The following is a 15,680-nucleotide window of genomic DNA, read 5'->3' as shown; positions in this document are numbered from 1 at the left end:
CATTTTCCGGTGCCATATGTTGTACATACCTGTCAAGCGATACAGAAGGTGATGCAGAGTCCAGAGGGACATATGTGCCCTGCATAATATATATAAAAATCCATATTTCATAACAAAATTTCAGAAATTCTCTTTGATTCAGCATTCCATTATTGAAAACACACGGTTATCAATAAAAAAATTTTTTTTAATTTAATTTGTACATGAAAGGGATAATCATTTGGCAAATTCCCTTTACTGTCATTCTTCTGTCACAAAGTTCCCTATAGTTCTTTGTTTCCTTGGTTACAATCCATTACGTGGTTTTCTCACAGAACCAACCAAAACCAAAGCTACTGTCGTTGAGTTGATTCCAACGCACAGTGCCTGATAGGACAGGGTAGAAACTGCCCCATAGGGTTTCCAAGGAAGCCGACTGCCATAACTTTCTCCCACAGAGCAGCTGGTGGATTCTAACTGCCAACCTGTTTCAGTTAGCAACTGAGCACTTATCCACTGCGCCACCAGGGTTCCTTTCTCTCAGAACATCTTCACTATAACCTTACTTTACAGAAAAATTGTGTTAGTAAAATTAATATAATTCTCACCTTCAATTTTTTTTTTTTTTTTAATAAAGAAGGCAAAGCATGCCCTACATATAGCTAGGTCAACCCCAAAGTTCTCAGGGAAACAAAAGTTGTAGAATATTTTAAACTATATACTTTAGTTCAATCCTTGTCACAATGGAAACCGAAACTAGTGGTATGTGACATGCCTGCGAGGCAGTCCACAAGTGAACTCTAAACCTCTGACTCCTAGCCCTTTGTAAAGTTAGAGAAAGACATCTGGTAATTAACAAGGTATAAGTGAACAACGAAAATGTCCTAATTGTTAGACTTTACAGGCTGTACTTTTGCCATTTTGTAATGTACCACTCCACTTCTGGAAACCTTATCTGTTGAGTCTTTATTTCATTTAGTGGCTCTATATCCAGATCAAATAGAGGGAGACAGGATTTTGTTTTTAGAAACTCTCTGGGGAGTATTTGCCAATATCTCTGGGGAGGACATAAAAAGCCTCTATGCTTAAGTCCATATTAATAATCTGTTAACTGGTTTTATAACTTTACAGTAAAGTTCTGTCGTAGTGTGTCATTAACAAGAATTATAGTAATCTTACCTTAAGATGCACTTCTATATAGTAATTAAAATAGTTACCAAAATTATTGATACACCATGTTTTGTTATGTATATTTTCACCATAATTAAAGAAAAAAAATATATGTATATATATATTTACCAGATGGTAAACACGTTTGGTGTACTGAAAGTATCCCTCCTACTTAATTTTGTTTTGGGAAAGGGGGTATAGCAAGTAGGTGATTGAAGGATGGGTGTTTTGGAAGATCTATTAAACCTACAGGCAGGCTAAAAAAAGCAAATGTGGCTGTAGGAGTAAAGAATAAGAATTTTCTAGTGGCATCCCTGTGGTCTGATACTGAGCAGCTGCATGATTAGCTTCAAATAAACTGAGCAACCAGGAATAGAGAAGTGAAAAAAAGGTGAGTTCAGCCTTACTGTTAAAAATACTTTTCAGTGGGAGAAAAGTCATCAAATATTTATTGACTGTCTACTTCTTTGAGTGCATTTCAAAGGTCAGTGGAATGACTCGAATACCTCTACTTTATAAAACTGAGAGACAGAGCATTTCTTCTAACATCTAAAACCATTCATTCATTCAACAAATATGTTCTGAGTGCCTATTATGTGCTAGACACCATTCTAGGCATTAGGGATACAGCAATAAATAAACCACATAGAGCTTACATTCTCAGTGGAGAGAGACAAACAAGGTAAATAAGTAAATGACAATATTTTAGAAGTATTATAAGAGCTACATACAAGTACTCAGCCTACAGTAAGTACTATGGAGAAAAAGAAAGCAGGAAAGGGAAATAAGATACAAGTATTCATTGCAAATGACGTATCTGTTTTAGGCAAAATTTATGACAGAATAGATGTTATAATGTAATGAGATTCTTATAATCAATATTCTCTTTATAAATATTCCATTTTATAGGATATACAACATAACTTTAAATATTTTTAAGTTAATTTTTAGTTTATTGCCACTCTTAGAATATATTACTGGTTATATTTATCATTTATTTGATAACAAATTCTTCATCAAGAATATAATCTATAATGAATTAACACCAGCCCCTTTGGATAGCGTTTTATGAAGTGGTATTAAGGAAGAAACAGTTTTTCTTTCTTTCTTTTTTTTTTTTTTGAGTCCAACTAAATTGTGAAGCTTTCAACAGTGAACCAAGGGATTTCAAGTGGCAATGATTTTCAATTCTAAAAAACATAATTAGGTCCCTCTGTACTAAATTCATATTATGGAACCTAAATCAAATACAAATCAATTTTGGTCATTAGCAGATAAATGAAGAAGTAACGATGCTTGACTTTTTTTTCCTTTATAACTTGAAACTGAATTCTAAAAACTAATACTCTCTAGCAAGAGCTCATTTCCGATAATAAAAAAGATACCAATTTTACAAACTAAAATTTATATAAACTACTTAATTTTATTATGTTTTAATTGCCTAGTACTTTAATTTGAGTAAGAAGCTTACAAATGTAAACTGAAAGGCAGAATGAAGCTTACCTTTAGGCTGGTATTAGAACGTGGTTGACTTAAATCCTGAAATTTCCACTGCTCTGATCCAGGGGTCTCACCTCCTTTCTGAGTGTCAGGTGTAAGCAATCCATCTCCAGCAGGCAATGAGAAAAGCCCTAAAGATATAGGGCGTTCTTTTCTATTTGGAGAGGGAAGAAAAAAATTAATCATTCCTTCTTTTTTTTTTGTCATGACTAAGTAAGCCTGGACTGTCATTGCTTCAGAATCATCACTCTTAAATAATACTGTCTGTCCCTCTGAACAAGCAGACTTACCAAGGAGAAAGGACAGAGTCTCAGAAGTTTAAATTAGCTCTAAGAAATCACCTAAGAAAAGTGGTAGTCAATGGTTTAGGAAATCCTATAACTTACTGATGAGCTCCTTGCCCAGGAATCAATCTGCTGTCTGGTTTCACGGCAAGAAGAGCTGCCAAGTTTTCACTAGGCAAACCTGCAACCCACAGCTGCCTCCCCCTTTGGAAGTGACATCAACACCTGCTTCTAGATTTCCTAAATTCTCACACTATTCTCTGAATGTTTACCAATGCTTCTTCAATGTATGTCTTTCCTGCCTACAAGAAAATCATATACTATCTAAATCAGGGCTACTGATTATAAATAGTAAAAAAAAAAAAAAAAACTTGAAAGATTTTTATCTCCTCTAAAGCAGAAAAAAATCTTGATTTTTCTACAGAACCATAATATATGTTTCTTTCAGATTCAGTACATATGAGAAAACCACTGTCAGTTTTTTCCAAATATGGAGGCCAGAAAATTCCTTAAAAAAAAAAAAAAAAAAAAGATTGCAAAATTTCCATTGTTTTGTGGGAAATTTCAATGCACCAGAGTTACAATTTTAACAATAATGGAATTTCAACAAGAAACACATCCTTTGTTGATACACAGAAGATACCAAGTCAAAGGGCTTTCAGAGAGCAGAAATGAGCCTCCTAACAGGTCACCCTGGGTCATTAACTCACAACTGTGGAAACCGGGAAGAAATGAGTTTACACTAAAGGTTTGGGGCCTCCTGGGACCCACACCTCTACTGGTAAGAATGTAAGTTAGAAGAGAAACAATAAGGTTATAAATAAAAGCGGGAAAATACTCAGTTTTGCTAAATAAGCCTTTTATTCTTTAAGCTCATTTTTATACCAAAGAAACTTAAGCCGCTTTTGAAAAATGCCCTCACATAACACAAAGGATGTGCTCCTCCATTCCTAACAACAATCAAAAAGGATTACTAAAACTGTCAGAATGCAGTCTTAAAGATTAGGTGAAGCAAAAAGGGTGAGAGATTTTATTAGAGTTGTATGCACAAGAAAATAAAACAGAAAACAGGACTTCTCTCTATCAGTTAATTATTTATCACTTCTTCATACTTGGAGTACTTTTCCCTACTTGATTTGGGAGAAAAAATCAAATGCAGGTAGGTAGCATGATAAGAGGCTAGACTTTAACACCAAATCTAAGTTTGTGACTACAAGCCAGAACAACCAAATGACAAAAAAAGTAACTAGCCAGCTACTCTGTTTACACCAGTTATTCCCAAATGCTGGTCAGCAACAAAGTTTTCATGAGTCCATGTCAAAAAGAGGCATTATTTATATCCTTATTGGACAATATAGTATACAACAAACACATACACATTTCCATATAAGGTAGAACCTATTATTTTGTGAGAGTGACTGCCCTTTATCTTTATTTTAAACTACATCTTTTCCACTTCTTTGACCTTAAAATGCCCTTTCACTCATCAAATGATGGTGACAGTAATTGGTAGCTGGATTTTTTTTTTTTTTTCCAACGTCTATACTTGATAAAAAAAAAAAAAAAAAAAGTGGGCAACCTGGTGTTGATCCCTCAATTTTGGTGGAACATATTTCTAAAATAGAAAATCTAAGGGTCTAAGAGCTACTAAACTTGGCTTTTTTTTTTTTTTTAACATACCTTACAGACTTAAGCAAAAAATAACTGGGAGATTAATCAGATAGAATTCTAACCCAAAATGCAAAGAGAACCCAGAATATAATACAGACTTCTTCATACAAATTTATTACACTGCTAACAGAAATCCTAATACAGGCCAGTCATTAAAATTATCTTCCTATATGAATGACAACACATCATTTTCACACTATCAATTACTGAAAAAGTTTTAAAACTAGACCACTGGAGGAGGCAGGTCCTGCTGTAGGTACAAGTTTTACTCTCCTACTCTTGTCAAATAACTTCACAACCAAAATATAAGCAGAATGATACTTCTTTATACTGCTTTCATCAATCATTCAGAAACTGCTCTATATGGAGGGGACTTTTCTTCAGAGACTTAGAACTCTCTGTCAAGCAGAGAAAAATGATGCTCTAACGTCACATTGTTTTAACTATGGAAAACAATGTTACTACATACCCCTCTCTCCTTATTTTAGGGATAAATTACATAAGAGCAGGGAAACGCACTTAATTGTAATTATGCAAGTTAATTAGAATCCTACTTTACAAAAGAAACCCTGAAAGGTGAATATTAGTCCTGTACTATGTTGGTATGCATGTCTGGTACTTCATCTGTATTAAATGCTTCAGTAATACAGATGAAAAGAAACCAAAGAACGTGCTACGAATGAAAAATATTTAAACTTCAGGTTTTTCATTCGGCTATTACTCTCTAGAAACATAGCTATTACCACTATCAGAATCCTTATTATATTCTTTTTTAAATCGTGTTACTTCCAAATACCCATTTTTGAGTTGGTTATTTAAATGTTAAATAATTTTGAAAGTAATTGTTTGAAACAGTTTTTTGTCTATATGTACATTTAACACAAGTAATCATTAGTAAAGTCGGTTTTATGTAAACGGGGCTTAAAAAAGATTACATTTGTTCAACACCCACCAAGAGGTAGGCACTGAGCTAGATGATTTACTTACAATATCTCATTTAACCTTTATACCAGCCTGGGAAATAGGGATGATTTTCCCAGTTTACACATTAGGAAAAGTGATACTCAAGAGACTTTAGACACTAGGAACTGGCAGAGATGGACAAAGCCAGGTTTGTTCAACTCAAAGACATCTTTACTCTCTTGGATCAACAGCAACTTTTGTGTCAAGAAACTTTATGAATTTAATCATAAGTTTATCAATAAAACAGCTGGAGTTAAATATTTTTGCTAAAAATAATGGGCACAAATAAGTGACTATCAAGTTATTTACCTGTGTAATTTACTATGTATTTTGCAACTGATTGAATACAAAATCATAATCTCACTTGATTTGTATAACCACCCAATAGGGTGAATACTTTCAGATGAAGAAACTCAGGCACAGAGAGATTAAGCAATTTGCTGGCTTGCATGTGGCAGAACATTTGCACCCAGGCAGTCCAACTCTCCAGCCTGAGCTCAGACCTGCTGTACGGCCCTGCAAGGCACGGCAGGGCACTGCCTTCTCAAGTGGACCCTAGACCTAAGACAGCCTCTTATAATTAGTCTTATTTTCATACTCTACATATTTCTGAGTTCAGGTGTTTTTAATTTCCTAGAAGCCCACATATCATATACACATATATAACTCTTTTACGTACTAAAATACACACAGTAAGACTGGCCCCAGTTTTTATAAATCAGGAAAAAAAAATAAACCACCAAGTATCTAGTTCTAGACTGTAGACTAAGATCAAATTTAATTTCTGGGCCTTAAACTTTTATTGAACATGAACTGATCTGTGTATAAAAAGGAACACACTGAGGGAATTTACTGCTTTAATTCTTGTTGATTTATCTAAATCCACTGTTAGGATCTGAACATTTTATTTTTAAGTAAACATTTTATAATAAAAAGTATGTACTATGAACTTCCATTAAAAACCATGCACAAAACAGAAATCTGAACAAATAAGGTATTTTCAGTTTGAATAGTTAAAAAAAAAAAAAAGAAACGAAAACCTTAAACCTCTAAAATGCAGAAGATGGCTCTTGCAGGATGCAAGCAGAGTAACCAGCAGTAAAGCTACAGAGATTAATGACTACCCCTACAAGTAGGCAGGGACATTTGTTACCCAAGTCTACAAAGAAAAGAAAGGATAACATCTGACAAAACAATAGTGAATAGGCTTTGTAAAGCTTTCACAACTTTGATGTGTAAACAATGGGAGGAAATGCTTTCTTTGCACTAAATGGTTTAAATCCTTTCACTTCAAAAAATATTTTGTTTCAGGAGGAATATATTTAAATTGCCCATTCCCATGAGCTGCTATCAAAAACAGCAGAAATGATGCCTGAACCTCCATTAGACAAAGAATGATTGGGACATAATAAACCCAAGGCCTTTGTCTAATCAACTGCAAGTCCTAGAATAAAAGATATTTGCCCCTAAATGCTCAGAAGCTAAACACAGAGGCTGTGTAAACTTAGACCCGGTGTTCTACTATTGCTCTCCCCTTTACTCTTTGAATACTCTGTTTAGAACAAGACCACACTGACCTTGTACTTGTGTATAAGTACAGTATGAAAATCCTTTTCTTTGGGTCGGTGGTTTTCAAATACAAAGCTGTATCACTAGGTGATAGCCTATAAATTACTATAAATAAGAACAGAAACCTTAGCTTCAGGCCATTTTCCATTGTTTCAATCTGCAACAAAAATGGTTACAAAGCAGACTAGTGAAGCTAACAACTAAAGAAAAACCAACTAAGCAGGGGCTTCCAAGACAAACTGGAGTACCTGAGTATCCTTGGTAGATTCTGCGTCAGAGCCGGCACACCGGTAGAAATAGAAAAGTGCACAAGCAGCAAAACAGAGAGAGATACTAAAATAGCAGAATTAATGACCACCGCCCCGCCAACAAAGCCAAACACAAACAGCAGCATGCATCCAGGACTCATGGCGCTGTGCTGGCATGGTGAAACACCGGAACCAGGAGGCCTACACAGGGGCCAAAGGGATATCTTTGTAGTAAGGATCTGTCATTCAGCTGCTGCTACAAAAACAATGCCATCAGCAGCAGCTTTCCACTCCATCCTGCAGCAGCTCCGAGGCAATGACATCACCCCGCTCTCCCCGCCTCATAACCATAGAGCTGCTGCTCCTAGCATTTATGCAGCAACCCAGAGAGACAGCCAGCCTATTGACTATTTTCCCCTCCACTAAAAGTCCTGGCTTAGCTCATTGGCTACAATGCCCGGAGATCTACATAATTTATTCACACTCCTACAACAAACAAACGGCTCGCTAGCCCTTTCAAACATGCCTCTCTATAACAAAAAGGACTTTAAACCAATTACATACAGGAGAAAGGAACATTTTTCAACATCCCCACAAATCAGAAAAATTTAAGCCTAGTGTAATCTCCTCAAGTATTAGAAAACAGTCAAATATCTCAATATGCTGCTAATATGGCATGTCTCATAATTTATCTTTTTAATAGTGAAGGCTGTTCCTATTTTTCTATGTTATTCTCTCCTATAGCATTCCAATCACAGGGGAGAGCTTTTTGAATAACCCTAACTATTGTTCCAGGATTAAAAACAGAGAAAAACTGAAATAAACAGATTATTTATTTCGCTTTTTCTTAAGGCAAAATGCACAACAAAGCTTACCTAATTCTACTATGAGCTGTGGATTCTAGTTGATCACTCCCTGAGAGCTGATGAAGTTTTGTTCTTTCTAAGTGTTCCATATAATTATGGATCATCTATTTTAAAGAAAGAAAAAAATACACAAAATTTAAGACTAATACCTGGAATGAAAATGTAGTGTTACAACAAGGGAAATATTTCTGGTCCAATTTTCGTATTTATCACACTACCCAATCCCATGTGAAAGAATATTAAAGAATGAAATTTTTTTAACAGCAAAGCAATATGCAAATGCTTACATTTAAGGATGCTGATGTTCATAAAAGTAACCAATATCTTGTTTAGCATGATATAATATTGATATAAATAAAACAAATTAGGATATAAACACTGAGGAGACGGTGATGAGAAATCACTGGTTAAAAATAATAGACGACATTTGAGAAATCCATTCACTAAAATGGGAAACAACATGGAAATTAATGTGAAACTTGAGAAGAAACCATATCTTTACGTGGTGATCTTTGCCACTTTACAAAGAATTAACAGGGTGAAAGTCATTTTCAATTTAAACTGATTTAACTTAATACAAAGATGTTTATTTCTTGTATCTGTATATTTAGCTGAAAGAATGCTAAAATATTTTCTCCTTTGACTGCTAATTCACTTGTATCATTACTTAATACAATAAGCAATATTATCAGGAAATTAATACAAATGACAAAAATCAGAACACTGATTTTGAATCTTGAAGAATCGTATGACAGAAAAGCTGAATATGGAATTAAAACCTTCAAGTATATATATAAACTGTCAATAAATTCTAAGGTCCTATATGATTCTTGATATCTAATGTTTTACTTTTAGGAAACCTAAATCTGGAATTAAAATATGTAAAATGCAAAAAATTTCAATCATAAAATGAAAAAGCCTTTGCTAGATACTAACATAATATGAATAAGAAAAAAATGAAATTGAAAAAATAAGTAAATGTATGTTAGTATTTCAAAGGAATGTAAATATTAAGAATAGACCAAAAAAGGCGGATGTCCAACTGAGTCCAATACAACTAGATGCTGTCCAGCTACCACCACTGACTGCTCTGACAGGGATCACAATAGAGGGTCTTTGACAGAGCTGGAGAAAAATGTAGAACAAAATTCTAACTCACAAAAAAAGACCAGACTTACTGGCCTGACAGAGGCTGGAGAAACCCCGAGGGTATGGCCCCTGGATGCCCTTTTAGCCCAGTAATGAGGTTACTCCAGAGGTTTACCTTTTCGCCGAAGATGAGACAGACCCATAGGACAAAACGAGAATAAATGGGCACACCAGCCCAGGGGCAAGGACTGGAATGCAGGAGGTGACAGGAAAGCTGGTAACAGGGAACCCAAGGCCGAGAAGGTAGAGCACTGACATGTCATGCGGTTCTTAACCAATGCCATAAAGCAGTAAGTATACTAATTGTTTAATGAGAAGCTAGTTTGTTCTGTAAACCTTCATCTAAAGTTCAATAAAAAAAAAAAAAGCTGTAAAAACAAACAAACATTACACCTAGATATAACCAAAAAAAAAAAAAAAGGCTGATGCCTTTCTTTGGAATATTACTTTAATTCTTAAAACTGCAGCATGTAATATCTTTGGAAGTTACTCAGCTTTAGGTATGTGAAGATGGGATGGGTTTCAATCTCAATATAACTCAAAAGAAATCAATCAGATGGATGCCTACTTAAGACTAGTCCAAACAAGAAATGTATAAGGCAAAGAAAACAGAATCACATGGATATGGTATGCTAAAACATTTTTTATTTTAAATTTACGTATGTTTTATTTAAAATATACAAATTTTCTTTTTACCACCATTAAAAGGACAGTTTTCCAGAAATACAGCTTTTGTCTTTATGTAAGCAAGTCAGAAATAATAAGCTGTTTTCTCCTTTTATCAGGAATAACTTTCAGGAAAAAAAATTAAACTGAGACTAATATAACAAGGTGATTGTTGAGCCTAGTAAGTACCAATTTAAATTCTCATAAGGTTTTAAAAAACCTAAGTCGACTCCTTATGTGCTGGGTAGTAGTCATAATAGAACTGATCAGTTCAAATGGAAGAATCTAAGTTTCTTTAAGCATTCAAATGAAGAAAACAGAAAACTCCTCTAGATTGCTTTTATAGTAATTAACCTATTTAATCAATTATAGAAAAAGAAACAGAATTACCAAAAAATACAGACAGAATCAGTTGTCCCAACAGCTCATTCTGTCTTAAGTATTGAACTCTGATATTTAAACAAAAAAAAGGGAAATTAGAAAATGCTGAATTCTAAATCTTCTCAAATAACTAATCCCAAGTAATTGCAGGTTTAATATTTTGATGTTCCATAATGGTCCATAAAATGAAATTGGTTCCAACTTAACTAAACTAACACTTAACAGGAAAGAAGAACAACAACAATAAAATGGCAGCTAACATTTCCTGAGCACCAACCACATGTCAGCCACTACCGGTACAGCCAGTGTTTCATTTAATCCTCACAACAATATCACAATCTTATAGATAAACGCCAGTTTACAAAGGTTAAAGTAACCTGCCCAAGTAGACCAGCTAATTAACGATAAACTCTGTTTAACTGTGTCATACATAGCTACATGGCTCTGTAACCAGAACTCAGGTCTGTCTGACTCCATCATCTGAGCAGTTAAGCTTTGTAGGACTCATGCTCTATCTGCCCTTTCAGTCAATTCCTTAGGCAGGCAATGAGCTCATTGTCCTTTTTCCTCACACCCACAAGAAAACCCCACACTCTAAAGCATTTCTTGCCATCTGAAAAAAAATGATATGTACTATATTCTATAAATGCACAAAAAAGTAGAAAAAATACACGGCACATAAAACATAAAAATTTAAATTTTAATAACAGGGCTTCACAGTGCAGCTCTGGTTAAAAAAAAAAAAACAAAAAAAAAAACAGTGGGAGGGCAGGATCGGTGCTGCCAGATGGAAAAGAGAGAGGCAAGAGAGTAAAATCTACTGTTGGGTCCTCTAGCTCCATCTCTCCTGGCCTCAGAACTGTAATTATTTTTCTCATGTATGCACATTAATTCACACACATTCATCAGTCAATTCAGCAACAAACAGCTGAAGTCATCAAGAGGGTCCCAAGTACAGTGTCTGGAAAGTCCTAGTTTGGGATAGGGTCCAACTTCCTTGACCCCAGAGATTATCTTCACATCAGAAGTTGACCGTCAGCTTTGGCTGAAACCGAAAAGCAAGGCAGTGGTGAGGTTTTAGAGACAAGCAGCATGTATCCTTTTAATGGTGCTGGCCTTGAATCTTTCCATATGTAGCCCAAGAATCACTAAATCCACAAAGCCATTGCTCTTAAAGCTGCTGAGATGCCATAAAGCAATGAGGCACAGAAAAAAATTCTAGTGCCTTTAACAGAGAATCCAAAAACGTTAGAGTGCAGGCTATGGAATCACATAGATCTGGTTCAAAACCAGTCATTTGCTAGCATGGGATTCGGAGCAAATCATTTCATATTCTCTTTTGATATTTCAGTCTGTAACATGGGGATTATAGTGTCTGTTCAGAGGAATCAGTGTGAATGCATGTAAACACTCCCTGGTGTGAGATACTCCCCAAGGTTGCAGGGGGTTCACTTTTTTGGTTATTAGCATAAGAGGATGTACACATGTGGCCTGACTACTTCACAATTACTTGATATTTGTATTTCCTCCAATGCTCTCTTTAAGGGCGTGTCTTCTTTTAAGCAAATTTAGTAACGTACAAAATTTTGGATTTGATTAGAGAAGACTTATCTGCATTACAGAATCATAGTAGGTTTCCCTTAGGCAGCAAAAATGTGTTTGATAGAAGTTCTATTTAAACAACTTTTTTTGGGCCTGGAAAAGATGTTACCTTCTTTGGAAGTAATAATGAAAAGGTTAAGGTTAAATCCTTCTGACTTCCTTTCCCTGAAGACTTCCAGAGTTTGCCTTTAAAGGGCATCTATTTCTTTAGCATTAGACAGATATTTATAATTGCTAATTGAATGACATTTCTAGTACAGATGTATAAACACAAAAAAACGTGGGCTACAGTAAAACAGACCCACATTTTAAAGCAATCATATCTTAGTGTTACATAAAACTTCCTTGAGGCAAAGTAAAATAAAGGGAGCCTATCAGGACAGAGGATGGAACTGGCTTGTAATGAAGGCAGGGGATCCTGCTGCATGTGAAATCTGCCTTGGTTACTGGATATGCCCAGCTCTCTGACTTGGCAATAAGATTTTCCTGAAATCTTTTTTTCTTCCTAGATTCTCCTTCTCTGAAGGAATAGAAATAGAAAAATTATTACATGTTTTCATTTAAAATTGAGAAGTCAGTTTTCTTCCTAAAGAAACATATTTTCACTTATTTAAAAAATGAGAAAAATATGAAATTTCACTTTACAGTCAAATTTTTAAGAACACATATATCTTATGCATACTTCAATTTAACATATCATGGTTTAACAATCCTCGATTATTACAAAGGCTAGGACTTTATTGAAAAACAAAAGCATTATTCATCATTCATCACTGTCACTTATTTATAGCATATAAACATATTCCTCTAAACATATTTATAATTATCAGTCTTGACAGCACTACAAAGCACATGCTATGTACAGGGCATTGTTCAGACACTAAAATGAATGGTGCAAAAACAGTCAACAACAAAACCTTTAGCAATCGTTTTTTAAGAGCCTTAATACCCATCGAATACCATCTTATTAAAATGTGGGTCTTTTTTACATACTGAAAAAACTGCTGTGTGAGCTGCTCTTATCTTTCCACAGCTCTAGGGTTCTGGATCCTTTGCGGTCAACCTTTTCCCTTTGCCAATGGGTAGCGGTTCTGTGACATTTCATGCTGCACGTGTGGCTACATAAGCCAGGATAGTAATATTCAAACCTCATGTGTTAGGGCCAAGAGTCAGGAATAAAGTCCAACCCAAAACAGAATAAGCAAATGAGACTGAGTGCGGGAGGGGTTTTATCTTCGTTAAAAGCAGTAACATAGGTCCCTACTAGAGGCAGGATAAGAGATCACACAAACTAGTGAAAGAAAAACGGGAACAAAAGACTGGAACCATCTATAACATCAGGACTAGAAACGGAAAGAGGAATTATCTTTCCACGTAATAAAAATTACATGAGTCTATGAAAATTCTATTTATTTGGGTACGTGAACCCCAGACTGATCATGATATACAAAAACAATTTTCACATTAGGGAGACAGAAACATATACAATATATGAGAGGCTGAAAGACAATCATAAAAAGAGGGTTAAAAAACCCTCAAGTCCATTTTCTGTCAAAGATTTGCTTTGGAGGGATTGGGTTGGAATTGTTCATTTAAAATACTGAAACATCATGCAGAAACCTGTTTTAGAGTCATTCTGATTTAACACATTATAATTTATGTGCTTATGTTATTTAGGAACTTAATGCAAGTAAGTCCTTTATACTGGACTACAAATACAGAGACTCTTACCCAATCCATCATTTCCCAATCACACTGATAACAAAATAAATTCAGTCAATGCTCTCTTCTTAGCATCATGTATACTTTTCACTAAAATTTCACTTAGCCAGTCAAGGAAATAAGCACTGGAACTGCCTTAAATAATCAAATTATTTGTGGTACACTAATTCACCACCTGCAAAGTTAATTTCCGAAAAAAATAAAAGTCAACATCCAGTAACTAGGTAAATGTCACATACAATTTAATGTTTTTGGAAATGATCCTCGAGAATTATTCTAGTTGATTTTCAAAGACGATTTAAGACATACTTTCTAAGGTTCATTTTTTTGTCTCAATATTTGCATGGTAAGAACAACCCAGAAACTCACCTCAGTGTGTCTTTGATGTAATGCATTATATTCCTTCTTCAGTTCTGCTTCTCTTTCTTCAAGTCTGCTAACTGAAATTAAGATACACAGGCTTAATCAAAACAAGAAATTTTACTTGGAAGAGTTCATCTTTAAAACTTGAAATGGGCTATCCATAATCCTTAGCAACTTTAGGACTCAGTGCTCCATATGAAATTCTTCACAAAGCTAGTGACCTCATTTCATCACCCTTAATATGTAAAACTTTTGTAACTGATTTCTAACATTATTAAAGTTCTTTTCCAATACTGGCCAATATGTGAAAGTATCTTGTTTTTAAGTACTTTTTCCACTTCAGGCCTTCTCAATTTCAGGGACTCATCTTCTTTTATTTAGCTCCCTCTGCTGATGGATTTTGTGAGTGGCACTTATTCTGGTTAGCGCACACAGAGTATAACTTTACGATATTACAAAAATAAAAGTTTTAGATCTTCAGACACAGAATGTCAGGAGAGGATTTCATAAGAAATAATAATTAATATCAAAGAGGTATGATTCAGAGAAAAAGATTCCAAGAAGGACCACAAAGAAACTGCAGTACTCAAGACAGATGATGGTTAAGAGCAGTCTCGGCACTGTTACCACAGAGAAAGGAACACAAAACCATGCTGGTTGCATGGCAGACGGGAGACAGGCCAGCCTGGAGGAGCCCAGACTGGCTAAGGAGCAGTGGGAGGCAGTCTCCGGGGAAGAATCAAAGCTGGTGCTAGAGGATATTGTCGAGATATTCATTAAAGTCTGCTTAATGCCTTAGGTTAGTTGGAAATGTTCTCTTGGACTAAGGGTCAGCTAGCTGCATACATGCAAGGCTATCTGTAAGTCACAATCTGTGGCTGCTATAGATAACTGTAAGTAAATACCTACTAAGAGCTTTAAAAGCCCACATACGCCAAGTTTTACACGCCTAATGTTAATACACTAGACACAAAACTTGTGCTGTACAGTAAATTCATCTTTGGTTTGTGTAGCTTTACCTGTCACCTTTGTATGAATATCTTGAAAATATATCATTAATTAGGAAAACTGTAGCTCTGACTTTCTGCTTTGATTTGTTTCTAATTCAGGCCTACGTGTTGACTTACTGAATTTGCACCAGTGAGTGAACTTGACTACAATACCCGTGGTGCACACTTTAAATCATGCCAGGTGAGGGTCAAGTACATTTGCTGCTCATCTTATCCTGTGGCTGAAGAGCAATAAGCAAACTTGTAATGCAGATATGTTGTGATAATACAGTAGATGCTGAAACGATAAAAATCTTCGGTGTTGCTTCTATGATTTTTTAAATTAAAAAACAGGGAATCCAAGCAAGCTATACTTAGTAACAATTTCAAGTAAACATTTTCTACTACTTCTTTTCAATTAAACTGATTTAAAGCTTAAATCCTAAGGCTACTGGATCTATCCTCAATTACTCATTTGTGTGACTCAAGGTTTTCTTGATAATATACAACCAAAACAAAAAATTGGCTCCTGAGGTAATTTCAAATATGTGCTCAACA

The 15,680-nt window shown here is 35.1% G+C and overlaps 1 protein-coding gene across 10 annotated transcripts in view; it reads right to left on the bottom strand.

Annotated features, from left to right (window-relative positions):
- SPAG9 (sperm associated antigen 9) overlaps positions 1-15,680 on the bottom strand; it is a 142,316-nt gene that overhangs the window by 61,128 nt on the left and 65,508 nt on the right. For 6 of the 10 annotated variants that reach the window (XR_002824364.1, XR_002824365.1, XM_004377919.2 and 3 more), the window contains 3 exons: positions 14,140-14,210; positions 8,260-8,354; positions 2,653-2,803 (listed from right to left, as the gene is read on the bottom strand). Coding sequence is in view for 8 of the 10 variants with exons in the window: in XM_004377919.2 (XP_004377976.1) it covers positions 2,653-2,803; positions 8,260-8,354; positions 14,140-14,210 (317 nt within the window). In the remaining 2 variants the exon portion in view is untranslated. The other 4 variants (XM_023732754.1, XM_023732755.1, XM_004377922.2 and 1 more) reach the window with 2 other exon arrangements.

The sequence above is a fragment of the Trichechus manatus genome, unplaced genomic scaffold (genome assembly GCF_000243295.1).
Source record: "Trichechus manatus latirostris isolate Lorelei unplaced genomic scaffold, TriManLat1.0 scaffold00054, whole genome shotgun sequence".
Lineage (NCBI taxonomy): Eukaryota > Metazoa > Chordata > Mammalia > Sirenia > Trichechidae > Trichechus > Trichechus manatus.
Note: the sequence above shows the minus strand (reverse complement) of the source record. Positions and strands in the feature narration are given on the sequence as shown.